The sequence below is a fragment of the Salmo salar genome, chromosome ssa14 (genome assembly GCF_905237065.1).
Source record: "Salmo salar chromosome ssa14, Ssal_v3.1, whole genome shotgun sequence".
NCBI classification, from domain to species: domain Eukaryota; kingdom Metazoa; phylum Chordata; class Actinopteri; order Salmoniformes; family Salmonidae; genus Salmo; species Salmo salar.
This window is the reverse complement of record NC_059455.1, coordinates 98102510-98128937: the sequence shown is the minus strand read 5'-3', so window position 1 is coordinate 98128937 and position 26428 is coordinate 98102510. Positions and strand designations below refer to the sequence as shown.

At 42.6% G+C, this 26428-nt stretch overlaps 1 protein-coding gene and 1 non-coding gene across 2 annotated transcripts in view; one reads left to right on the top strand and one right to left on the bottom strand.

Moving 5' to 3' along the window:
• The window catches only part of csmd2 (CUB and Sushi multiple domains 2), a 776204-nt gene that overhangs the window by 363181 nt on the left and 386595 nt on the right, over positions 1–26428 (bottom strand). Inside the window, exons 8-10 of the mRNA XM_045695078.1 lie at positions 24492–24579; positions 23250–23374; positions 6999–7120 (exon numbers count right to left, since the gene is read on the bottom strand). Of these exons, the coding sequence (XP_045551034.1) occupies positions 6999–7120; positions 23250–23374; positions 24492–24579 (335 nt within the window). The remainder of the gene's footprint in view (positions 1–6998; positions 7121–23249; positions 23375–24491; positions 24580–26428) is intronic.
• On the top strand, positions 7659–7734 carry trnat-ugu (transfer RNA threonine (anticodon UGU)). Its single transcript has one exon. It is a non-coding gene; the product is annotated as a tRNA-Thr (tRNA).

Genomic DNA, 26428 nt, shown 5'->3' with positions numbered 1-26428 from the left:
GTGGATTTAGTTGTGGATTATACACTTTTATAAATGTTTTTATTGAATTTTCAATTGTTGAGGAAAATCCTTGTCAGGAAATCAGCTCCAAGTCATTTTAATTTTGGAAATCTGTTCCCAAATATTCCCACGTATAATAGAGAGATATATGATCGTAATAGAAAAGTAATCAAAGTTTGAAATGATTATGTTTTATTGTAATATTATATATATATATATATATATATATATATATATATGTTTGGGCTTCTTGCAGAGTGTCTGCAGTCTACAAATTATTTGTAATGGTGTTTCGGACCACTGACCATCTGCTCACGAAATAATCATCCCGCAGCTGAATCTAGATGATACTTCCTGGTGATAAAACCCTCAGAATCAGTACAGGGAGTCAATAACTCAATTCAATACCATTGTGGACCATTTCCAGTGACTTACTGTGACTGTAAGTGACTGGGGAGGATAGAGCAGAGTCACAAGGTGAACATATCCATTAAAAAAAAACTGAGTACGTGTGAGGGTGGATTTATGCATTAGTTTTTCTACCAAGGAAAGAGATCTACTCAAACTAAGCTCATTATTATGCCCCGGGAGGGAGAATGATGGAGAGAGAGAGAGAGAGAGAGAGGGGTAGATAGAGAGGTAGATAGAGAGGTAGATAGAGAGAGGTAGATAAAGAGAGAGAGAGGCAGAGAGAGAGAGAGGTAGATAAAGAGAGAGAGAGCTAGAGAGAGAGAGGTAGAGAGAGAGAGGTAGAGAGAGAGAGAGAGGTAGAGAGAGAGAGGGGTAGAGAGAGAGAGAGAGAGAGAGGTAGAGAGAGAGAGGTAGATAAAGAGAGAGAGGTAGATAAAGAGAGAGAGGTAGATAAAGAGAGAGAGGTAGAGAGAGAGAGGTAGAGAGAGAGAGAGGTAGAGAGAGAGAGAGGTAGAGAGAGAGAGAGAGGTAGATATAGAGAGAGAGGTAGATATAGAGAGAGAGGTAGAGAGAGAGGTAGAGAGAGGTAGAGAGAGCGGTAGAGAGAGAGAGAGGTAGAGAGAGAGAGGTAGAGAGAGAGGTAGATAGAGAGAGAGAGGTAGAGAGAGAGAGAGAGAGGTAGTTAGATAGAGAGAGAGGTAGTTAGAGAGGTAGATAGAGAGAGAGAGAGACGAGAGAGATAGGAGAGAGAGGTAGATAGAGAGAGAGAGATAGAGAAAGAGATAGGTAGATAGAGAGAGAGAGGTAGAGAGAGAGGTAGAGAGAGAGACAGAGAGGTAGAGAGAGACAGAGAGAGAGACAGAGAGAGAGACAGAGAGAGAGAGAGAGAGAGAGGTATTTAGAGAGAGAGGTAGATATAGAGAGATAGAGAGAGAGGTAGATAGAGAGAGAGAGGTATATAGAGAGAGAGGTAGAGAGAGAGAGAGAAAGGGAGAGAGAGAGGTAGATAGAGAGAGAGAGGTATATAGAGAGAGAGGTAGAGAGAGAGAGAGAAAGGGAGAGAGAGAGGTAGATAGAGAAAGAGAGAGCGGTAGATAGAGAGAGAGAGAGAGAGAGAGAGAGAGAGAGAGAGAGAGGTAGATATATAGAGAGAGAGGTAGAGAGAGAGAGCGAGAGAGAGCGCAAGAGAGAGAGAGAGAGAGAGAGAGAGAGAGAGAGAGAGAAATATAAAACATAAAATTTTCCCTACCCAGAAGAAAATGAAGGATGAGTTGAATAAGAGATAAATGATACATTTAGATTATATCTTGGGAATGAACGTGAATAAAGTCAGTAAATAAGGATGAAGAAGGAAAAAACAAGGGAAGTAAATGGAAATAAACATACTATTAACAAAATAAGGAAAAGGCCAAGTGATGTCTAGTCTTCCATTTCACATCGGCAGTCACATTCTTAATGTTTTCTGTGCTGGGAGTGCAGAGGCCACATGAAAAGGTTGATTAAAATGCTAATTACATTCTGTCCTATGGTAAACATACTCACTAATGTAAATTGAGAGAGAGAGAGAGAGAGAGAGAGAGAGAGAGAGAGAGAGAGAGAGAGAGAGAGAGAGAGAGAGAGAGAGAGAGACAGAGAGAGAGAGACAGAGAGAGAGAGACAGAGAGAAGGCTGTTGTGGGTCAGATCACCAGATAAAATGCAGTTTCATCCTACAAACAAACATACAGGTGTAGGATTTAAATTCACCAGTATTGTCACAGAAAATAATCCTGCAGCAACATAACGTGAACGTTCAGAATGTTGCTTGATTGGTGGTTACGTTATTAGCCGGCCAAAATGATTGAAAGTCAACGCTGTGTTAGTGCGCGTTTCACTGAATTCATGTAAATGGCCACTCTCTCAGGGCTGAGTCCTAAACAGCCACTATCTCAGGGCTGAGTCCTAAATGGCCACTCTCTCAGGGCTGAGTCCTAAATGTCCACTATCTCAGGCCTGAGTCCTAAATGGCCACTATCTCAGGGCTGAGTCCTAAACAGCCACTATCTCAGGGCTGAGTCCTAAATGGCCACTCTCTCAGGTTGAGTCCTAAATGGCCACTATCTCAGGCCTGAGTCCTAAATGGCCACTATCTCAGGGCTGAGTCCTAAACAGCCACTATTCCCTACATAATGCACTGCTTTAGACCAGGGACATTATGGGCCCTAGTCAAATGTAGTGCACTACAAAGGGTATATATTTCTATTTGGGATGCACTTTCAAACTCCTTTCTAACCTACAGTAATGTTTCCTCTGGCTGCATGTGGAGGCGTGACGGTGTGGTTTGGGGTGTGCTTGTGCTTGTGTGTGTGTGTGTGTGTGTGTGTGTGTGTGTGTGTGTGTGTGTGTGTGTGTGTGTGTGTGTGTGTGTGTGTGTGTGTGTGTGTGGTTTGGAGGTAAATAGGGCCAAGCAGATATAGAACACTATCTTTAGTCTCTACTGAGAAACAACAGATTCGCTCCATCTTCATCTGGTCAGGACGCAGAGCGACAGACAGGCTAAAGTGCCACTGTCTGGCTCAAACCCTGTGACTCTTGTCAGAGCCCAGTGGAGTGTACCCAAGGGTGTGTGTGTGTGTCTACTGTATGCGTGCACTTTGTCACTTTATGTGTGAGTCATCCTCTCTAACTCCCTCTCCTCCTCCCTCATCCTACCTCTCCTCCTACCTCTCCTCCTCCTCCCTCATCCCACCTCTCCTTCTCCCTCATCCTCCCTCCTCCTCCTTCCTCTCCTCCTCCCTCATCCCACCTCTCCTCCTCCCTCATCCTCCCTCCCTCCTCCTTCCTCTCCTTCTTCCTCCTCCCTCCTCCCTCTCGTCCCTCTCCTCTTCCTCCCTCCTCCTCCCTCTCCTCCTCCCTCTCTTCTTCCCTCCTCCTCCTTTTCCTCCTCCCTCTCTTCCTCCCGCTCCTCCTCCCTCCCTCCTCATACTATGTTCCTGACTCATCCACAATGCTAAGTGAACAGATATGTAAAAACATTTGTTTGAGCTCAGAGGAAGACATTTGTTAGCACTGTGGCCTTGAACCTCTGAAGTCATCTCTGTAACAGTGGTTAAATCTCTCTTATGATATCCTCTTGTCTAAATAGCTCTCCATATGTCTCCTGTCTTCTTCCTCTCCCTCACCACAGATGCTTTTCAATCTATCTTTCTGTTGGTGAAGTCCTATCTGGCTGATTCGTTTGATCTATCCTTCTTCTGCTACTACTTCCAAACTCCTTTGCAGGGCATTGTACCAGCTCTTTTGCAGGACATTGTACCGACTCCTTTGCAGGGCATTGTACCAGCTCATTTGCAGGACATCGTACCAGCTCATTTGCAGGACATTGTACCAGCTCATTTGCAGGACATTGTACAAGTTATTTTGCAGGACATTGTACAAGCTCCTTTGCAGGACATTGTACCAGCTCCTTTGCAGGACATTGTACCAGCTCTATTACAGGACATTGTACCAGCTCATTTGCAGGACATTGTACCAGCTCATTTGCAGGACATTGTACAAGCTCTTTTGCAGGACATTGTACCAGCTCTTTTGCAGGACATTGTACCAGCTCTTTTGCAGGACATTGTACCAGCTCTTTTGCAGGACATTGTACCAGCTCTTTTGCAGGACATTGTATCTGACTATCTCAAAGATCGGCTATGAAAAAGCCAACTGACACTTACTCTTGAGTTGCTGACTTGTTGCACCCTCGACAACTACTATGATTATTATTATTTGACCATGCTGGTCATTTATGAACATTTGAACATCTTGGCCATGTGCTGTTATAATCTCCACCCGGCACAGCCAGAAGAGGACTGGCCACCCCTCATAGCCTGGTTCCTCTCTAGGTTTTGGCCTTTCTAGGGAGTTTTTCCTAGCCACCGTGCTTCTACACCTGCATTGCTTGCTGTTTGGGGTTTTAGGCTGGGTTTCTGTACAGCACTTTGAGATATCAGCTGATGTAAGAAGGGCTATATAAATACATTTGATTTGATTTTGATTTGACTAGTCCAATACAGCCACAGTGCTATCTCTGTGTGTTGTTACACATGGCGCTTAACAGGAAAAGCAGGTCTGGGCCTGTATCCACAAAGCGTCTCAGAGTAGACAATTGGTCGTAAGTGCTGACAATAGAGACATTTTACTCCTACTCTTATGTGTAAAAATAAAATCAAATCTTTTGTCATAAGATTCCCACGATGTTTACCTCATGAGCTGTCCTAACCAGTTAAGAGTTACCAGCAGGTGTCTTGATAATAGAAACATGCAGTGAGTCAGTGGTTCCTGGAACACATGCAACAGTTTTGGAGTTGTTAAAAGAATGAATTGATGCTTCTATATGATCAACACACGTTCCTGTGTGGCTCAGTTGGTAGAGCATGGTGTTTGCAACGCCAGGGTTGTGGGTTCGATTCCCACAGGGGACATTTTAACATCTTGACCATGTTCTGTTATAATATCCACCCGGCACAGCCAGAAGAGGACTGGCCACCCCTCATAGCCTGGTTCCTCTCTAGGTTTCTTCCTAGGTTTTTGGCCTTTCTAGGGAGTTTTTCCTAGGGAGTTTTTCCTAGCCACCGTGCTTCTTTCACATGCATTGCTTGCTGTTTGGGGTTTTAGGCTGGGTTTCTGTACAGCACTTTGAGATATCAGCTGATGTACGAAGGGCTATATAAATACATTTGATTTGATTTGACCAGTATGAAAAAAAAAATATGAAATTGATGCATTCACTACTGTAAGTCACTCTGGATAAGAACATCTGCTAAATGACTAAAATGTAAACGTAATCTATAAAACATCTGTAACAGCTTCTCTATATGATCAATACATATATAATCTAGACCTACATGTAACAGCCTCTCTTGCACTTTTGGAACTGATTTAACATAAGGCCTATTTCACAATTATATGGCTAAATACTTATGACCACTAAGCTTACTTTAGTTTATTTGGTAAATATTTTCTTAACTCTTCTTGAACTGCACTGTTGGTTAAGGGCTTTGTAAGTAAGCATTTCACGGTAAAGTCTACACTTGTTGTATTCGGCGCATGTGACAAATAAAGTTTGATTTGATTCGTATGACCTTTTCTGAGATGCTTTGTGGATACCGGCCATGATTTGACCATAATACTGTAGAATGATAGAGCCTCTATTGTCCAAAAGGACCTTTAATCATGGGCAGTGTCATTGAGCATCATTTTAATGCAGTCAAAGTAGTCAACTGGGTGGGGATTACTATGGGTTTTAGCCTCGATGCCCACGCTGTCACATACATTATGATGGCATGAATCTGACAATGTGGGGAAAGAATATAGTTAGAAGACATATTAAAGGGATGGTTTGGATACATGTTATAGTGATGGTTTGGAGAAATATTATAGGGATGATTTGGATACATATTGTAGGGATTGTTTGGAGACATATTGAAGGGATGGTTTGGATACATATTATAGTGATGGTTTGGAGACATATTATAGGGATGGTTTGGATACATATTATAGGGATGGTTTGGATACATATTATAGGGATGGTTTGGATACATATTGTAGGGATGGTTTGGATACATATTAAAGGGATGGTTTGGAGACATATTAAAGGGATGGTTTGGAGACATATTAAAGGGATGGTTTGGAGACATATTATAGTGATGGTTTGGAGACATTAAAGGGATGGTTTGGATACATATTAAAGGGATTGTTTGGAGACATATTATAGTGATGGTTTGGAGACATATTATAGTGATGGTTTGGAGACATTAAAGGGATGGTTTGGATACATATTAAAGGGATGGTTTGGAGACATATTAAAGGGATGGTTTGGAGACATATTAAAGGGATGGTTTGGAGACATATTATAGGGATTGTTTGGAGACATATTAAAGGGATGGTTTGGATACATATTATAGGGATTGTTTGGAGACATATTAAAGGGATGGTTTGGAGACATATTAAAGGGATGGTTTGGAGACATATTAAAGGGATGGTTTGGAGACATTAAAGGGATGGTTTGGATACATATTATAGGGATTGTTTGGAGACATATTAAAGGGATGGTTTGGATACATATTATAGGGATTGTTTGGAGACATATTAAAGGGATGGTTTGGAGACATATTAAAGGGATGGTTTGGAGACATATTAAAGGGATGGTTTGGAGACATATTAAAGGGATGGTTTGGAGACATATTATAGGGATGGTTTGAAGACACATTATTGATTCCAAGTGCCGTACATTTCAATTAAACCATATGATCTTAACAGGTTTTGATAGCACAACTAGCAAACAAACAAGTAGCAACATAAACAGTAGTAAGTATTAGCGTAGCTAGCATTGCATTACCATTAAATATCCAATGTTTGCATATAGCATTTCCATATTATAATGTCAGACTGTTGTAAATCGTAGCATAGCATAGCAACATTAACATGAAGCAGTCAATATTAGTATTTAGCATGTCAGTTCTGTACTGTACTGTATTAGCATAGTATAGCATAGTATAGCATAGCAATATTAACACAGCATTTTCAGTATTAGCGTATAGCATTAGCAATGCGAGACCATACCTTGGTGGTGTCTGTAGCGGTGATGACCCAGGTGCAGTTAGCATTGTTGTCGTACTGGACAGGGTAGTTTGGTGATGTGATGATACCGTTAGGCCCTCTCAGCTGACCACCACACATAGGAGCTGAAAGAGTAAATAACAACAAAATGTTTATTTACTTATTTATTTACTTATTTATCCAACAGTCTGTATATGTGCAATTAACGCACACTCTAGAATGCCCTTTCAGCCAATCAGCCAATCAGGTATTCAACTACGTCGTAGAACAAGTATATGTATAAACAGACATATCATCCCAAAAAAGTTAGTTCAAAAAGGTTTCAAAGAGGACAGTAAGGCCAACCACGTCTCAGCTTAAAAAACAGACAAAAAAATAATAAAATACAGAATTGACAGCAACCCTTTTAATAAATGGTGACAGAGAGAGTGGAGAAACATAAAACACACCCCAGGTGAGGTAACTGTTTTTTTCCCCCTCTATCATCACAACAGAAGACAGCCAGACCAGCTAAACCCCTGTCTCATCTCAAGCCCCAATGTCCTAGAAGATACTGAAGAGAAGCACTATCATATGTCTGAAGACTATTGAATGTTGTTTGAGAATACTAGAATCGAGACCATAGTAAAGGGATTGTCGACTTAATTAAAAAGAAGGCAATCAGGTCACGTGTGGCTCAGTTGGTAGAGCATGGTGTTTGTAACGCCAGGGTTGTGGGTTCGATTCCCACGTGGGACCAGTACAGAGAAGAAAACATGTATGAAATGTATGCGTTCGCTACTGTAAGTTGCTCTGGATAAGAGCGTCTGCTAAATGACTAAAAATGTGTAAATGTAAATCAACTTAGCGCGCTGGAGAGAAAACACAAGGTCAATTGGATCAGTAAATGTTGTTTCTATTTTATTCATCCACCCCCCGATCAACACAATTAAAGTTGCATCAATGTTGGTTTCTGTTTCAATCACATTTGAAATAAGTCATCAACATATGTAATTGTCTTGTTTCAACTTAGGTTTTAACCAGACATCGACTGAAGTGTTTCCATGTTTGGATGATTTCAAATTGAATTCACATTAGTTGACGATGCAATAAAACAGCAATCTCATTGGACATTGAGCTGGCAGCTTTTCCCAATGGGGATTATCTCAAACTTTAAGGTCAAGGCCGCACCCTAAATGGTTCCATATTCCCTAGATAGTGCAATGCTTTTCACAAGAGTCCTATTGTCAATATAGTCCCTATGGTCCCTAAAACCCCTATAACCCATATTGTCTCTATGGTCCCCATAGGAAACCTCCCTAAGAGCTGTAGGAAACCTCCCTGAGAGCTGTAGGAAACCTCCCTGAGAGCTGTAGGAAACCTCCCTGAGAGCTGTAGGAAACCTCCCTGAGAGCTGTATGAAACCTCCCTGAGAGCTGTAGAAAACCTCCATTAGAGCTGTAGGAAACCTCCCTGAGAGCTGTAGGAAACCTCCCTGAGAGCTGTAGGAAACCTCCCTGAGAGCTGTAGGAAACCTCCCTTAGAGCTGTAGGAAACCTCCCTGAGAGCTGTAGGAAACCTCCCTGAGAGCTGTAGGAAACCTCCCTGAGAGCTGTACAAAACCTCCATTAGAGCTGTAGGAAACCTCCCTGAGAGCTGTAGGAAACCTCCCTGAGAGCTGTATAAAACCTCCATTAGAGCTGTAGGAAACCTCCCTGAGAGCTGTAGGAAACCTCCCTGAGAGCTGTAGGAAACCTCCCTGAGAGCTGTAGGAAACCTCCCTGAGAGCTGTAGGAAACCTCCCTGAGAGCTGTAGGAAACCTCCCTGAGAGCTGTACGAAACCTCCCTGAGAGCTGTATGAAACCTCCATTAGAGCTGTAGGAAACCTCCCTGAGAGCTGTAGGAAACCTCCCTGAGAGCTGTACAAAACCTCCATTAGAGCTGTAGGAAACCTCCCTGAGAGCTGTAGGAAACCTCCCTGAGAGCTGTATAAAACCTCCATTAGAGCTGTAGGAAACCTCCCTGAGAGCTGTACAAAACCTCCCTGAGAGCTGTAGGAAACCTCCCTGAGAGCTGTAGGAAACCTCCCTGAGAGCTGTACAAAACCTCCATTAGAGCTGTAGGAAACCTCCCTGAGAGCTGTACGAAACCTCCCTGAGAGCTGTATGAAACCTCCATTAGAGCTGTAGGAAACCTCCCTGAGAGCTGTAGGAAACCTCCCTGAGAGCTGTAGGAAACCTCCCTGTGAGCTGTAGGAAACCTCCCTGAGAGCTGTAGGAAACCTCCCTGAGAGCTGTACGAAACCTCCCTGAGAGCTGTATGAAACCTCCATTAGAGCTGTAGGAAACCTCCCTGAGAGCTGTAGGAAACCTCCCTGAGAGCTGTAAGAAACCTCCCTGAGAGCTGTAGGAAACCTCCATTAGAGCTGTATGAAACCTCCATTAGAGCTGTACGAAACCTCCCTGAGAGCTGTAGGAAACCTCCCTGAGAGCTGTAGGAAACCTCCATTAGAGCTGTATGAAACCTCCATTAGAGCTGTATGAAACCTCCCTGAGAGCTGTATGAAACCTCCATTAGAGCTGTATGAAACCTCCATTAGAGCTGTAGGAAACCTCCATTAGAGCTGTATGAAACCTCCATTAGAGCTGTATGAAACCTCCATTAGAGCTGTATGAAACCTCCATTAGAGCTGTATAAAACCTCCATTAGAGCTGTAGGAAACCTCCATTAGAGCTGTAGGAAACCTCCCTGAGAGCTGTATGAAACCTCCATTAGAGCTGTATGAAACCTCCATTAGAGCTGTATGAAACCTCCATTAGAGCTGTAGGAAACCTCCATTAGAGCTGTAGGAAACCTCCATTAGAGCTGTAGGAAACCTCCATTAGAGCTGTAGGAAACCTCCCTGAGAGCTGTATGAAACCTCCATGAGAGCTGTAGGAAACCTCCCTGAGAGCTGTATGAAACCTCCATTAGAGCTGTATAAAACCTCCATTAGAGCTGTATGAAACCTCCATTAGAGCTGTAGGAAACCTCCATTAGAGCTGTAGGAAACCTCCCTGAGAGCTGTAGGAAACCTCCATTAGAGCTGTATGAAACCTCCATTAGAGCTGTAGGAAACCTCCATTAGAGCTATAGGAAACCTCCATTAGAGCTGTATGAAACCTCCATTAGAGCTGTAGGAAACCTCCATTAGAGCTATAGGAAACCTCCATTAGAGCTGTAGGAAACCTCCATTAGAGCTGTAGGAAACCTCCATTAGAGCTGTATGAAACCTCCATTAGAGCTGTAGGAAACCTCCATTAGAGCTGTATGAAACCTCCATTAGAGCTGTATGAAACCTCCATTAGAGCTGTAGGAAACCTCCATTAGAGCTGTATGAAACCTCCATTAGAGCTGTATGAAACCTCCATTAGAGCTGTATGAAACCTCCATTAGAGCTGTAGTAAACCTCCATTAGAGCTGTATGAAACCTCCATTAGAGCTGTAGTAAACCTCCATTAGAGCTGTAGGAAACCTCCATTAGAGCTGTATGAAACCTCCATTAGAGCTGTAGGAAACCTCCATTAGAGCTGTAGGAAACCTCCATGAGAGCTGTATGAAACCTCCATTAGAGCTAAGTAGTAGTAGTAGTTGCAGAGAGACTCTTGCCCAAAAAACTTCAGCATCAAACAATGACCATTGGGACAATATATTTCAACATCCAAATGTTGGGAATGATGACAGATGGAATATGGGAAATTAATGTCTATTTTGTGATGTCATTAAAATGATTAGAAAGACGTTATAACGGAAACATAGTAACTTTAAGAATTTTCACACTGTATATATCAGATTTTTTTTATTTATTTATTTTACATTTAACTAGGCGAGTCGGTTCAGAACAAATTCACAACACGAGCCTACCAGACGAGCTAAGTCACTTCTATGCTCGCTTCGAGGCAAGCAACACTGAAGCACGCATGAGAGCATCAGATGTTCCAGACGACTGTGTGATCACACTCTCCGTAGCCGACGTGAGTAAGACCTTTAAACAGGTCAACAATAACAAGCCATTACCAGGACGTGTGCTCCAGGCATGTGCTGACCAACTAGCAACCGTCTTCACTGACATTTTCAACATGTCTCCGACTCTGTACCGGTACCCCCTATATATAGCCTCCATATTGACTCTGTACCATATCACCCTGTATATAGCCTCCATATTGACTCTGTACCGTAACACCCTGTATATAGCCTCAACAATGACTCTGTACCGTAATACCCTGTATATAGCCTCCACATTGACTCTGTACCGGTACCCCCTGTATATAGCCTCCATATTGACTCAGTACCATAACACCCTGTATATAGCCTCCACATTGACTCTGTACCGTAACACCCTATATATAGCCTCCACATTGACTCTGTACCGTAACACCATGTATATAGCCTCCACATTGACTCTGTACTGGTACCACCTGTATATAGCCTCCACATTGACTCTGTACTGGTACCACCTGTATATAGCCTCCACATTGACTATGTACCGTAACACCCTGTATATAGCCTCCACATTGACTCTGTACCGTAACACCCTGTATATAGCCTCCACATTGACTCTGTACCGGTACCCCCTGTATATACTGTTATTTTCACTGTCATTTTACAGTTTTTTTGTATTTCCTTACTTATCTATCGTTTACCTAATACGTATTTTTTACTTAACAATTGCACTGTTGGTTAGGGTTCGTAAGTAAGCATTTCCCTGTAAGGTCTACACCTATTCAGCGCACGTGAAAAATACACTTTGATTTGATTTCATTAGAAAACGCTTTTGCAATTATGTTAGCACAGCTGAAAACTGTTGTCCTGTTTAAAGAAGCAATAAAACTGTCCTTCTTTAGACTAGTTGAGTATCTGGAGCATCAGCATTTGTGGGTTCAATTACAGGCTCAAAATGGCCAGAAACAAATAACTTTCTTCTGAAACTCGTCAGTCTATTCTTGTTCTGAGAAACGAAGGCTATTCTGTGCGAGAAATTGTCAAGAAACTGAAGATCTCGTACAACGCTGTGTACTACTCCCTTTATAGAACAGCGCAAATTGGCTCTAACCAGAATAGAAACAGGAGTGTGAGGCCTACAGTGTGTCTACTTTGAGAAACAGACGCCGCACAAGTCTTCAACTGGCAGCTTCATTAAATAGTGCCCTCAAAACACCAGTCTCAACGTCAACAGTGAGGAGGCGACTCCGGGATGCTGGCCTTCTAAACTTGGATTAGCTAACACAACGTGCCATTGGAACACAGGAGTGATGGTTGCTGATAATGGGCCTCTGTACACCTATGTAGATATTCCATAAATATCAGCCGTTTCCAGCTACAATAGTTATTTACAACATTAACAATGTCTACACTGTATTTCTGATCAATTTTATGTTATTTTAATTGCCAAAAAATATGATTTTCTTTCAAAAACAAGGACATTTCTAAGTGACCCCAAACTTTTGAACGGTAGTGTATGTAAGATAAGTTAACTCTCTTTGTCTCCCCCTCTCCTTACCTACCCTTCCCTTTCATTGTGTAATCAAACAGTCATGCTTTTGTTAGTCCACTAGGGACCTGTTTTCAATGCATTATGTTAGTAATCAATAACCTATACCGTGTGTGTGTGTTTTTTCTGTGTGATTATTTAGTTAGTTAGTAAATAAATAATTAAGCCAATTTGTGTATGGCTGAATCAACACTTTAAGGTTCTTGCAGATCCAGGAATATTGAGACGTTCAGAATGAGACTGATGTGGTAATAATTCATAATTGACTGTTATTGATGAGGTAATAATTAATGATTGACAGTTATTAATGTAAAAGATATTTATAGATCTTTAGAGTTTAAGTCGGGAGATAGTAACTCGGTAAACAACTTTTCACGTGGTGCCCCAAATTCCTAATGAGTTAATTGTCACATGATTAAGTTACTCTAGTAATAATTATACGTACTAGGTAATTATTCGATAAATAGAGTCATCACATTAATCATAGTCACGTCACGACAAGTAGTTAACTGAATTTTGGAGGGCACTCTAACTTCTACTCTGTCCTTGGTCCCCTTGGGCCTCTAGCAGAACCTTAACAATCCTCAAATTAAAGCAGGCCATGCCTAATGAAGGTTTTAAAGAAAGGCCTGGGTGTCTGGGGCTAAATGATTCTAGTTAAGAGGTCTAGTCCCAGACTACTCTTAATGAGTTATGTCTGAAGTGTATAGGTCCTTAGGCAAAACCTGTACCCCTCTCCCCCTTCAACATCCCTCTCCCCTCTAACAACCCTTCAACACCCCTTCAACTTCCATCTCTCCTCTCCAACCCCTCCAAAACCCCTCCAACACCCTTCCCCCCTCCAACAAACCTTCAACACCCCTCTCCCTCTCTAACATCCCTTCAACACCCAACTCCCTCTTCAGCAGCCCTTCAACACCCCTCCCCCTCCAAACTTTCAACACCCCTCTCCCCCTCCAACAAACCTTCAACACCCCTCTTCCCTTCCAACAAGTCTTCAACACCGAGCTCCCTCTCCAAAACATCCAACACCAAACCTTCAACTCCCCTCTCCCGCTCCAACAAACCTTCATCTCCCCACCCCCTCCAACAAACCTTCAACTCCCCTCTCCCCCTCCAACAAACCTTCAACTCCCCTCTCCCCGTCCAACAAACCTTCAACTCCCCCCCTACAACAACCCTTCAACACCCCTCTCCCCCTTCCAACAAACCTTCAACTCCCCCCCTCCAACAACCCTTCAACACCCCTCTCCCCTCCAACAACCCTCCAACAAACCTTCAACACCCCTCTCCCTCCAACAACCCTTTAACACCCCTCTCCCCCTCCAACAACCCTCCAAAAACACTTCAACACCCCCTCTCCACAACCTCTCCAAAACCTCTTCAACAACCCTATCCCTCTCCAACAACCCTCTCCCTCTCCAAAACCCTTCAACATCCCTATCCCTCTCCAACAACCCTCTCCCCCTCCAACAAACCTTCAACACCCATCTCCCCTCCAACACCCACCTCCCCCTCCAAAAACACTTCAACACCCCTCTCCCTCTCCAAAACCCTTCAACATCCCTATCCCCCTCCAACAACTCTCTCCCTCTCCCCCTCCAACAAACCTTCAACACCCACCTCCCCCTCCAAAAACACTTCAACACCCCTCTCCCTCTCCAAAACCCTTCAACATCCCTATCCCCCTCCAACAACCCTCTCCCTCTCCCCTTCCAACAAACCTTCAACACCCCCTCATTAAAAAATTCAACACCCTCTCCCTTCAACAAACCTTCAACACCCCTCCAACACCCATCTTCCCCTCCAAAAACCCTTCAACACCCCTCCAACACCCCAACACCAGCTACATTAACGAAGGGGTAGCATTCATTTTAAAGTTTAGCATACAATAATGAAGTAATTAATTTGAGTGGTCCTGACAGCAAGGGTGACCTTAATGAAATATAATACTGTGTAGGTTTGAACTGCAAAGTCCAATAGTCTATATTCCACATTTCTGGTTAATAACGAGGTATATAAGGTTGATTATCTCCCCTGTTAATATGCTCTCTGTATTGTGGCTGCAGTGCTGCTGGTCTAGTCACCCTGCAATCAAGATAATAAGGTCTCAGAGATAAACACTAGCTTTCCCAAATGGAACCCCATTCCGTATGTAGTGCACTAGTTTGGGCCTTGGTCAAAAGTAATGCACTAAATAGGCAATAAGTTGCCATTTTTTATTTAACTAGACAAGTCAGTTAAGAACAAATTCTAATTTACAATGACGGCCTAGGAACAGTGGATTAACTGCCTTGTTCAGGGCTAGAACGACAGATCTTTACCTTGTCAGCTCGGGGATTTGATCCAGTACCCTTTGGGTTACTGGCTCAATGCTCTAATCACGAGACTACCTGTCGCCGCCACCGCCCAGGGCAGGTAGAGGAGATTAAAAACACAGCCCTGAATGCCCAGAGCACAACTACAGTTTCAGAGGAACACGTTTTAAAATTCTGATTTGATTTCAGCTGACAATGAAACGCTCCGTGTGCTAGTTAAAGACCTGTAGTTATCTGGTAGACTGGAGTTTTCATGGCAAGGTCACCGTGTTTGGAAAAACTCTGGGTCCCAAATTGGGACACATTTGACTATGTTCCCTTGTCAAAATAAGTGCAGTGTATAGGGTATAGGGTGTGATGTGGGACACAGACTCAGAAGGCTGCTTACACAGGCAGCTCAATTCTGAATTACCAATCACATCAGATCTTTTCACATCAGATCCTGTTGTTGTTTTTTAACCGATAAGATCCTGAGCTGATCTGATCGGTTAAAAAAAAACAATTAGTAAAAAAGAAGATCAGACTTGGGTTTTGAATGGCCCTAGATTACACCTAGTCCTGCACTAAACAGTATGCCAAATGAAGATGAAGTAATGAGGATTAGCAACACTTTCATTTGGTTTTAGATAAATTAACAATTCCTGGATTATGGTTATTTTTCAGTTAAACAGTTTTGGTCCAAAGAAATGTAATCCAAGGCTAATTAATGCTAATCAGTGTTAATTAACCTGTTCAACAACTTTACTCATTGCATCACTTTAATCTAGGTCTGTGATACTGTTTTATCCACCATTTTAGAATTAAACTTTGACAAAGCAAATTCTCTACCTCAAAACCATTCACATTATCCTCCATGAGAAAGTTTACTGTAATCCAAATGGGCATCTATTGTTTGGATGAGAGGAAGTACAATCAGATTACCCACAAATCCTTAGGAGACGGGTATCCCCCATTCCTGAGTGGTATAATCTCATTGTGACTCAATTGGATCAGTCCAAAGGCGTTTGCATGCTTCCCAGCTGAAACAGTTCGGAAGAGTTTGTGCAAACGTTTTTGTTTGTTTCGGACTTTGGTGAGGGTTTTTTTCCGGCTGTTAGGGCATCCAATGTTTTTTCTTGAGGCCAAAGTTAATAGCCAAAGTCTATACCAATTCATCTGTGATTGGTCAACAGTATGGATTCTTCAATAAAGTCTTTGTTGTCATTCAACGAGAGACGACTTGTTTTCATGCTAGTTAGATGTAAAAATGCGCGACTAAGATCTCCTTTTGCAAAAACGTAAACATTTATAACAGATTTATTGAGTTATATCTTAAATTAATTCTGATTATTTTGAGGAAGTGTATACTGGCTACGGCGTCTGAAAATGGACAAACAGTACAAAGTTTTTCAAGCAAAGTTCTTTTAAGAGACTATGCAAGCACACCCGTTCGGTTCGCATAGCCGAGTAGAGCTAAGCGCTAGCCAAACTGGGTGCTCTTTCAAAAGCACTCTTTCAAAAGTGGATTTCCCAAAGCACATTATGTGGAGTGGAGTGGTGGAGATAGCCGATGGCCGACAGCGATGATTATGGGGATAAACCACCCGAGCGATTGCATCAGACATCCATGGCTGTGGAGGGGAGTTAAGGAAACTGATGAGTGGGGAAGTGCTGAAATAGCCACAAAATGGCTGAAGTGCTCCCAGGTGGGTGATGGTATACGTACAGTAGGTGGATGGAAGGTTTACATCTCACACATTGCAGAAGCACTATGTGTGGACATTAAGTCTAAGGTGGTATATGACTGCTATCGATTATCTAATGTTGCTTTCTCTAGGGGGCCATCGATACTAATGGCCGGTAGAGAGATACTTTAGAAATCAATCATTGTTAAGAACAGACAAATCTCTCTCCTCCTTTGTTATGGAAGGTTTCTCTCTCTCTCTCTCTTTGTTATGGAAGGTTTCTCTCTCTCTCTCTCTTTGTTATGGAAGGTTTTCTCTCTCTCTCTCTCTTTGTTATGGAAGGTTTCTCTCTCTCTCTCTCTCTCTCTTTGTTATGGAAGGTTTCTCTCTCTCTCTCTTTGTTATGGAAGGTTTCTCTCTCTCTCCTTTGTTATGGAAGGTTTCTCTCTCTCTCTCTTTGTTATGGAAGGTTTCTCTCTCTCTCTTTGTTATGGAAGGTTTCTCTCTCTCCTCTTTGTTATGGAAGGTTTCTCTCTCTCCTCCTTTGTTATGGAAGGTTTCTCTCTCTCTCTCTTTGTTATGGAAGGTTTCTCTCTCTCTCTTTTTGTTATGGAAGGTTTCTCTCTCTCTCTCTTTGTTATGGAAGGTTTCTCTCTCTCTCTCTCTTTGTTATGGAAGGTTTCTCTCTCTCTCTCTTTGTTATGGAAGGTTTCTCTCTCTCTCTTTGTTATGGAAGGTTTCTCTCTCTCTCTCTCTTTGTTATCCTGTTGGGGCTAGGGGGCAGTATTGAGAAATTTTGAAAAAAATATGTGCCCATTTTTAACTGCCTCCTACACCAACTCAGAAGCTAGGATATGCATATTATTAACACATTCGGATAGAAAACACTCTGAATTTTCTAAAACAGTTTGAATGGTGTCTGTAAGTATAACAAAACTCATATTGCTGGCAAAAACCTGTGAAAAATAGATAAAAAAAAAATGTGAATTTTGTGACTGTACTATTTAGTGTCATTGTTTTATAGATACCATAGTGAGAAAGGATTCATTTCGCAACTCCTACGGCTTCCACTAGATGTCAACGATCTTTATAAAGTTGTTTGAAGCGTCTATGATAAACAGAGAGCAAATTAGAATGCAGGGAAGTTGACATGTCGTCACTTCATTTTTTTGCGCCTGCGCATAAATCTGAGAAGAGTGAGTTTGTCATAATTGTTTATCTAGACATAGGATAGGTTGTGTGAAAATATTACTGATGTTTACTGATGTTTCACGTTAAAAATGGACCAAAAGATTAATGCTAAACAACGTTTGACATGTTTGAACGAACGTAAATAGATTATTTACTAGGTTTTTTTAGCTTTTCGGCGTGATTTTACACCCCCCCCACCACGTTTTGTGGGAGCATACTGAACGCTAACTACTTGGTGTTATTTGGACATAAATTATGAACTTTGTCAAAAGAAACCACATTTGTTCTGGACCTGGGATTCCTGGCAGTGCCTTCTGATGGAGATAATCAAAGGTAGGGGGATATTTACAATGTTATTATCGATATTAGATGATGCTAACTGTATAGCATAGCCTATTGTTCTTAGCATAGCACCCCGTTTATTGCAAAATGTGATTTCCCAGTAAAGTTATTTTGAGATCTGGCCATTCGGTAGCAATTACGAGATGATAATATATTATTCTTTGAATGACAATATTATAATTTACCAATGTTTTCGAATAGTAATTTTGTTATGTTCACCGGAAGCATTTCAGAGAAGAAAAAAATCTGAATTTCACCGCTACTGTAAAATGCTGTTTTTGGATATAAATATGAACTTGATGGAACAAAAAATCCATGTATTGTATAACATAATGTCCTAGGAGTGTCATCTGATGGAGATTGTCAAAGGTTGGTGCATAATTTTAGCTGGTTTCTGCTTTTGGTGACGCCTGACCTTGAATTGAAACTGGATGTTTGTACTTTTGTGGCTATGTACTGTCCTAACATAATCTAACTTTATGCTTTTGCCGTAAAGCCTCTTTGAAAATCGAACAATGTGGTTAGATTAAGGAGATGTTTATCTTTTAAATGGTGTAAAATAGTTGATTGTTTGAGAAATTGAAATTATTAGATTTTTGATGTTTTGAATTTCCAGCCTTGTTAGCAATCCCGTCTCGGGGTTCATTGCTAACCTGTAGCCCCAACAGGTTATGGAAGGTTTCTCTCTCTCTCTAACTCAAGGACAGACAGTTATGTGATGCAGTGTAGCCCTAGCTAGTTAGGGGGAGTCCATGTCAAATGGCTAGTTAGTAGGTTTTGTGGGGTAGCTAGTATGGTTGTGGTAATGTTGTGGTAGTTAGTCGGTTGTGGTAACTATGGTAGCTAGTGGGGTTGTGGTAACTATGGTAGCTAGTATGGTTGTGGTAATGTTGTGGTAGCTAGTGGGGTTGTGGTAATGTTGTGGTAGCTAGTGGGATTGCAGTAATGTTGTGGTAGCTAGTGGGGTTGTGGTAACTATGGTAGCTAGTAGGGTTGTGGTAACTATGGTAGCTAGTGGGGTTGTGGTAACTATGGTAGCTAGTGGGGTTGTGGTAATGTTGTGGTAGCTAGTATGATTGTGGTAATGTTGTGGTAGCTAGTGGGGTTGTGGTAATATTGTGGTAGCTAGTGGGGTTGTGGTAACTATGGTAGCTAGTGGGGTTGTGGTAACTATGGTAGCTAGTGGGGTTGTGGTAATGTTGTGGTAGCTAGTATGATTGTGGTAATGTTGTGGTAGCTAGTATGGTTGTGGTAATGTTTTGGTAGCTAGTGGGGTTGTGGTAATGTTGTGGTAGCCAGTGGGGTTGTGGTAACTATGGTAGCTAGTGGGGTTGTGGTAACTATGGTAGCTAGTGGGGTTGTGGTAACTATGGTAGCTAGTGGGGTTGTGGTAACTATGGTAGCTAGTATGGTTGTGGTAACTATAGTAGCTAGTATGGTTGTGGTAACTATGGTAGCTAGTGGGATTGTGGTAACTATGGTAGCTAGTAGGGTTGTGGTAACTATGGTAGCTAGTTGGGTTGTGGTAACTATGGTAGCTAGTGGGGTTGTGGTAACTATGGTAGCTAGTGGGGTTGTGGTAATGTTGTGGTAGCTAGTGGGGTTGTGGTAATATTATCCTGTTTGGGATAGGGGGCAGTATTTTCACGTCCGGATAAAAAACGTACCCGATTTAATCTGGTTACCAGTCCTACCCAGTAACTAGAATATGCATATATTTATTATATATGGATAGAAAACACCCTAAAGTTTCTAAAACTGTTTGAATGGTGTCTGTGAGTATAACAGAACTCATATGGCAGGCAAAAACCTGAGAAGGTTTCATGCAGGAAGTGGCCTGTCTGACAAGGTGTTGTTGTTCTTGCTTCTGTTTATTGAAGAGTCAGGATCTTAGCTGTAACGTGACATTTCCTACGGCTCCAATAGGCTCTCAGAGCCCGGGAAAAACCTGAACGATGACGAGGCAGCCTCAGGCTGAAACACATTATCGCCTTTTCCAAGTGGCCCATCAGAGGACAATGGAATTAGGCGCGTGCCCGATTCGACCCAGTGATATATTTTCCTTCGGCTGTTTATCTAATTGCAGATTCCCGGTCGGAATATTATCGCTTTTTTTACGAGAAAAATGGCATAAAAATTGATTTTAAACAGCGGTTGACATGCTTCGAAGTACGGTAATGAAATATTTAGAAATCTTTTGTCACGAAATGCGCCGTGCCGGCGACCGTTATTTACCATTGGGATAGTGTCTGGGACGCACAAACAAAACGTCGCTGTTGGAACATAACTATGGATTATTTTGGACCAAACCTACATTTGTTATTGAAGTAGAAGTCCTGGGAGTGCATTCTGACGAAGAACAGGAAAGGTAAGACCATTTTTCTTATAGTAAATCTGATATTGGTGAGTGCTAAACCTGCTGGGTGTCTAAATAGCTAGCCCGTGATGCCTGGGCTATGTACTTAGAATATTGCAAAATGTGCTTTCACCGAAAAGCTATTTTAAAATCGGACATATCGAGTGCATAGAGGAGTAATGTATCTATAATTCTTAAAATAATTGTTATGCTTTTTGTGAATGTTTATCGTGAGTAATTTAGTAAATTGTTAGTAAATTCGCCGGAAGTTTGCGGGGGGTATGCTAGTTCTGAACGTCAGATGCTAATGTAAAAAGCTGTTTTTTGATATAAATATGAACTTGATTGAACAAAACATGCATGTATTGTATAACATAATGTCCTAGGTGTGTCATCTGATGAAGATCATCAAAGGTTAGTGCTGCATTTAGCTGTCTTCTGGGTTTTTGTGACATTATATGCTAGCTTGAAAAATGGGTGTCTGATTATTTCTGGCTTGGTACTCTGCTGACATAATCTAATGTTTTGCTTTCGTTGTAAAGCCTTTTTGAAATCGGACAGTGTGGTTAGATTAACGAGAGTCTTGTCTTTAAATAGCTGTAAAATAGTCATATGTTTGAGAAATTGAAGTAATAGGATTTTTAAGGTATTTGAAAATCGCGCCACAGGCTTCAACTGGCTGTTACGTAGGTGGGACGAATTCGTCCCGCCTAGCCCATAGAGGTTATGGTAGCTAGTATGGTTGTGGTAATGTTGTGGTAATGTTGTGGTAGCTTGTAGGGTTGTGGTAATGTTGTTAGCTAGCGGGGTTGTGGTAACTTATTCTCTTCTGATTCCGGAAATCTTCCAGCCAGGAAAACCTCTGAATTCTGGAAAAGTTACTGACATTTTTGCAGCTTTACTAACTAGTTAGCGGGGGCACAATCCCCCTGTTCTGATACCTAGAAGTGGTTGTTTCATTTGTGGGATTTTGTGGGTAACGATATCCTTCTGGACGACAGACGTCCGTGTGTTTTAAAGGTTCACAGAAATCGTGCCAGAATCTGTGCAAGGAGAAGTCTCTGGTTCAAGCCCAGGTTGGGATAAGGAGAGGGACGGAAGAAACACTGTTACCTGCGCTCAGGAATATAATCCAGTCCACTTCTCTTTCTACTTCTCAAGGACAGCGTTGTGATGCAGTGTGAGTTTTTCTGTTTATGTATAGTACAGGTATGACAGTGTGATTTATGAACACTTAGTTCAGGAGGCTGAGTAACATTGTTTTGGTTTAATTACTCAGCCCAACTTTTTTTTTGGGGGGGGGGGTGGGGGGGGGTTCCCCCCTCTTGCTGCACTTTCCAATTAAAGGGACGTTTTAGAGTAATGACCCAGCGTTTCATGGTGTCGAATCGATGAAACGAGACAAATAATCATTCTACCAATAGATCGCTAATTTCACACCAATAAAAAGGGTTGATTGAATTATCCCGTTCCCACCCAAATCCATAGTCAATCCGTGATCAGTGTGTGTGTGTGTGTGTGTGAATGACTGATATTTGCTAAGAGACTGGAGGGGCTTGGTGATAATCTGTGGCCTGCATGGTATTTATTTATTTTATTTAACCTTTTATTAAACTAGGCAAGGTTAACAATAAAATTCTTATTTACAATGACGGCCTAAACCTCTCGTAACCCTGACGACGTGGGACCATTTGTGCACCGCCCTATGGGACTCGTGATCAATTATAATCTGATGATATTTTTTTAATTTTATCTTTATTTAACTCGGCAAGTCAGTTTAAGAACAAATTCTTATTTTACAATGGCGGCCTACCGAGGAACAGTGGGTTAACTGCCTTGTTCAGGGGGCAGAACGACAGATTTGTACCTTGTCAGCTCAGGGATTTGAACTTGCAACATTTCGGTTACTAGTCCAACGCTCTAACCACTAGGCTACCCTGCCACCCCTATATAGGGGCCTGCAGGGTATAAAGTACTCTAGTGATAATCTGATGATAGAGGGGCCTGCAGGGTATAAGTACTCTAGTGATAATCTGATGATAGAGGGGCCTGCAGGGTATAAAGTACTCTAGTGATAATCTGATGATAGAGGGGCCTGCAGGGTATAAAGTTATATAGTGTATTAACCTGTGTGTCATCTCAACTCTCATCTCCTACAGCAAAGTAGCTACACTCCTATCTACTATCCAGAGCATCCACCAAACAGACCACACACACACACACACACACACACACACACACACACACACACACACACACACACACACACACGATTGAAAATAGAGATGGGACTCTATCTCTCTGTTATACTCTCATACATTCAGACACAATCATTGGAAATAGAAAAACAGCCATCTAACATTTGACACATCAGCCTGTTTGGGTGATTAGGCTTTTGAACAACAAAGCCACACAGCCAGTGGGCAGATTGGACGACACACATACTGTAGGTTCTTCCGTCCGTTCTGTCCGCCTGTCACAGAACGTCGGGGAGAACGGAGGATATATGCCCTGTGGGCAGGTGAATGTTCAGCATGGATACATGAGGGTCAGTTTCAGGCCTGTCCAGCTAAGACAACAGATAAACATATGAACAGACACAGACACACACACACACACACACATAGACACCCCGACACATACAGACACCCCGACACACACAGACACCCCGACACACCCAGACACACACAGACACACACAGACACATACAGACACACAGACACCCCGACCCACACAGACACCCCGACACACCGACCCACACAGACACCCCGACACACCCCGACACACACAGACACACCGACACACCGACACACACCGACACACACAGACACACACACAGACACACACAGACACACCCTAAAAGACCTCCATACCTCTACATATGGGTCGGTCGTCGCTCCATCCTACGTAGCTGTCTGTGACTCTCAGGCAGCTGATGCTCTTAGAGCCCTGCAGCTCATAAACCTCATCACAGGAGAAGTGCACCGTGGCACCTCGCCTGTAGGGGGAGGTAGAGAGACAGGGTTATACACATCCAGCTCATAAACCCTCATCCCAGCCTGTAGGGGGAGGTAGAGAGACAGAGAGTTATACACATCCAGCTCATAAACCCTCATCCCAGCCTGTAGGGGGAGGTAGAGAGACAGAGGGTTATACACATCCAGCTCATAAACCCTCATCCCAGCCTGTAGGGGGAGGTAGAGAGACAGGGGGTTATACACATCCAGCTCATAAACCCTCATCCCAGGAGAAGTGCACCGTGGCACCCAGCCTCCAGTGGTCTATTCCTTAGTCATTACCTCTATATACCCAGTGGTCTATTCCTTAGTCATTACCTCTATATACCCAGTGGTCTATTCCTTAGTCATTACCTCTATACCCAGTGGTCTATTCCTTAGTCATTACCTCTATACCCAGTGGTCTATTCCTTAGTCATTACCTCTATATACCCAGTGGTCTATTCCTTAGTCATTACCTCTATATACCCAGTGGTCTATTCCTTAGTCATTACCTCTATATACCCAGTGGTCTATTCCTTAGTCATTACCTCTCTATACCCAGTGGTCTATTCCTTAGTTGTGTTTTCGAAAACAAACAACACATGCATTATTTTCTCTTCCTCAACAGATTTTCATCCACATCTCCTTCTCACTCCTCTCTCTTTCTCTCTCTCCTTCTCCTTGTGTCTCTCCTCTCTCCTTCTCCCTCTCCTCTCTCCTTCTCTCACTCCTCTCTCCTTCTCTCTCCTTCTCCTTGTCTCTCTCCTCTATCCTTCTCCTCTCTCCTCTCTCCCTCTCCTCTCTCCTTCTCTCACTCTTCTCTCTCCTTCTCTCACTCCTCTCTCCTTCTCCTTGTCTCTCCTTCTCCTTGTCTCTCTCCTCTCTCTCCTCTCCCTTCTATCCTCCTTCCTCTCTCCTCTCTCCTTCTCCTCTCTCCCTCTCCTCTCTCCTTCTCTCACTCCTCTCTCCTTCTCTCTCCTTCTCCTTGTCTCTCTCTTCTCTCTCCTCTCCCTTCTATCCTCCTTCCTCTCTCCTTCTCTACTTCTCTCTCTCCTTATCTCTCTCCTCTCTCTGCTAAATGTGTTTCTGTTCCTGTTTTGTATGTTGCGTTTTTACCTGAAGTCAGATCCTTTTCTTTTCCCTCGATCAGGGATCCCCGGGTCTGGACACATGTTATGTCCCTGGGCCACACCCATCTGAGACACTGAGAGAAGGGGATGAGAGAGAGAGAGAGAAGGAAGGGGATGAGAGAGAAAGATGAAAGAGAGAGTAAAATAAACAATCAGTGTTTCACATAGCATCCAGCAAAAATCAAGGTAAATTAGGTACAGCACATTTCAACAAAACCAGCCTTATTCTAAAATGGATTCAATTACACAATTTCCTCATTAATCTACACACAATATCCCATAATGACTTACATATCTATTCAGACCCTTTGCTATGAGACTCAAAATTGAGCTCAGTTGTATCCTGTCTCCATGTATCTACAACTTGACTGGAGTCAACGTGTGAAATTCAATTGATCTGACTGGACAGATTTGGATAGAGACACACATCTATATATATATAAGGTCCCACAGTTGACAGTGCATATCAGAGCAAAAACCAAGTCATGAGGTCGAACGAATTGTCCGTAGAGCTCCGAGATGGGATTGTGTTGACGCACAGATCTGGGGAAGGGTACCAAAAAAGGTCTGCGGCATTGAAGGTCCCCAAGAACACAGTGGCCTCCATCATTATTAAATGGAAGAAGTTTGGAACCACCAAGAACCTTCCTAGAGCTGAACTAAGCAAAAGAAAAGTAGAAAAGCTCAGGACCTCACACAGCCAAGACAATGCAAGAGTGGCTTCAGGACAAGTCTCTGAATGTCCTTGAGTGGCCCAGCCAGAGCCAGGATTTGAACCCGATCGAACATCTCTGGAGAGACCTGAAAATACAGAGCCTTCCAAAAGTATTCCTCCCCTTGGCGTTTTTCCTATTTTGTTGCATTACAACCTGTAATTTAAATAGATTTTTGTAATGGACATACACAAAATAGTCTGAATTGGTGAAGTGAAATGAAAAAAAGTAACTTATTTAAAAATATTAAAAAATAAACAGAAAAGTGGTGCGTGCATATGTATTCAATCCCTTTGCTATGAAGCCCCTAAATAAGATCTGGTGCAACCAATTACCTTCAGAAGTCACATAATTAGTTAAATAAAGTCCACCTGTGTGCAATCTAAGTGTTACATGATCTGTCACATGATCTCGGTATTTACCTGTTCTGAAAGGCCCCAGAGTCTGCAACATCCCTTAGCAAGGGGCACCACCAAGCACCACAACAAACCTGCCAAGAGAGGGCCGCCCACCAAAACTCACAGACCAGGCAAGGAGGGCATTAATCAGAGAGCCAACAAAGAAACCAAAGATAACCCTGAAGGAGCTGCAAAGCTTCACAGTGGAGATAGGAGAATCTGTTCATAGGACCACTTTAAGCCGAATACTCCACAGAGCTGGGCTTTACGGAAGAGTGGCCAGAAAAAAGCCATTGCTTAAAGAAAAAAATGTGGGAGACTCCACAACCATATGGAAGAAGGTACTCTGGTCAGATGAGACTGAAATGTAGCTTTTTGGCCATCAAGGAAAACGCTATGTCTGGCGAAAACCCAACACCTCTCATCACCCAGAGAACACCATCCCTACAGTGAAGCATGGTGGTGGCAGCATCATGCTGTGGGGATGTTCTCCATCGGCAGGGACTGGGAAACTGGTCAGAATTGAAGGAATGATGGATGGCGCTAAATACAGGGAAATTCTTGATGAAACCTGTTTCAGTCTACCAGAGATTTGAGACTGGGACGGAGGTTCACCTTCCAGCAGGACAATGACCCTAAGCATACTGCTAAAGCAACACTCTAGTGGTTTAAGGGGAAACAATTATATGTCCTGGAATGGCCTAGTCAAAGCCCAGACCTCAATCGAATTGAGAATCTGTGGTATGACTTAAAGATTGCTGCACACCAGCGGAACCCATCCAACTTGAAGGAACTGGAGCAGTATTGCCTTG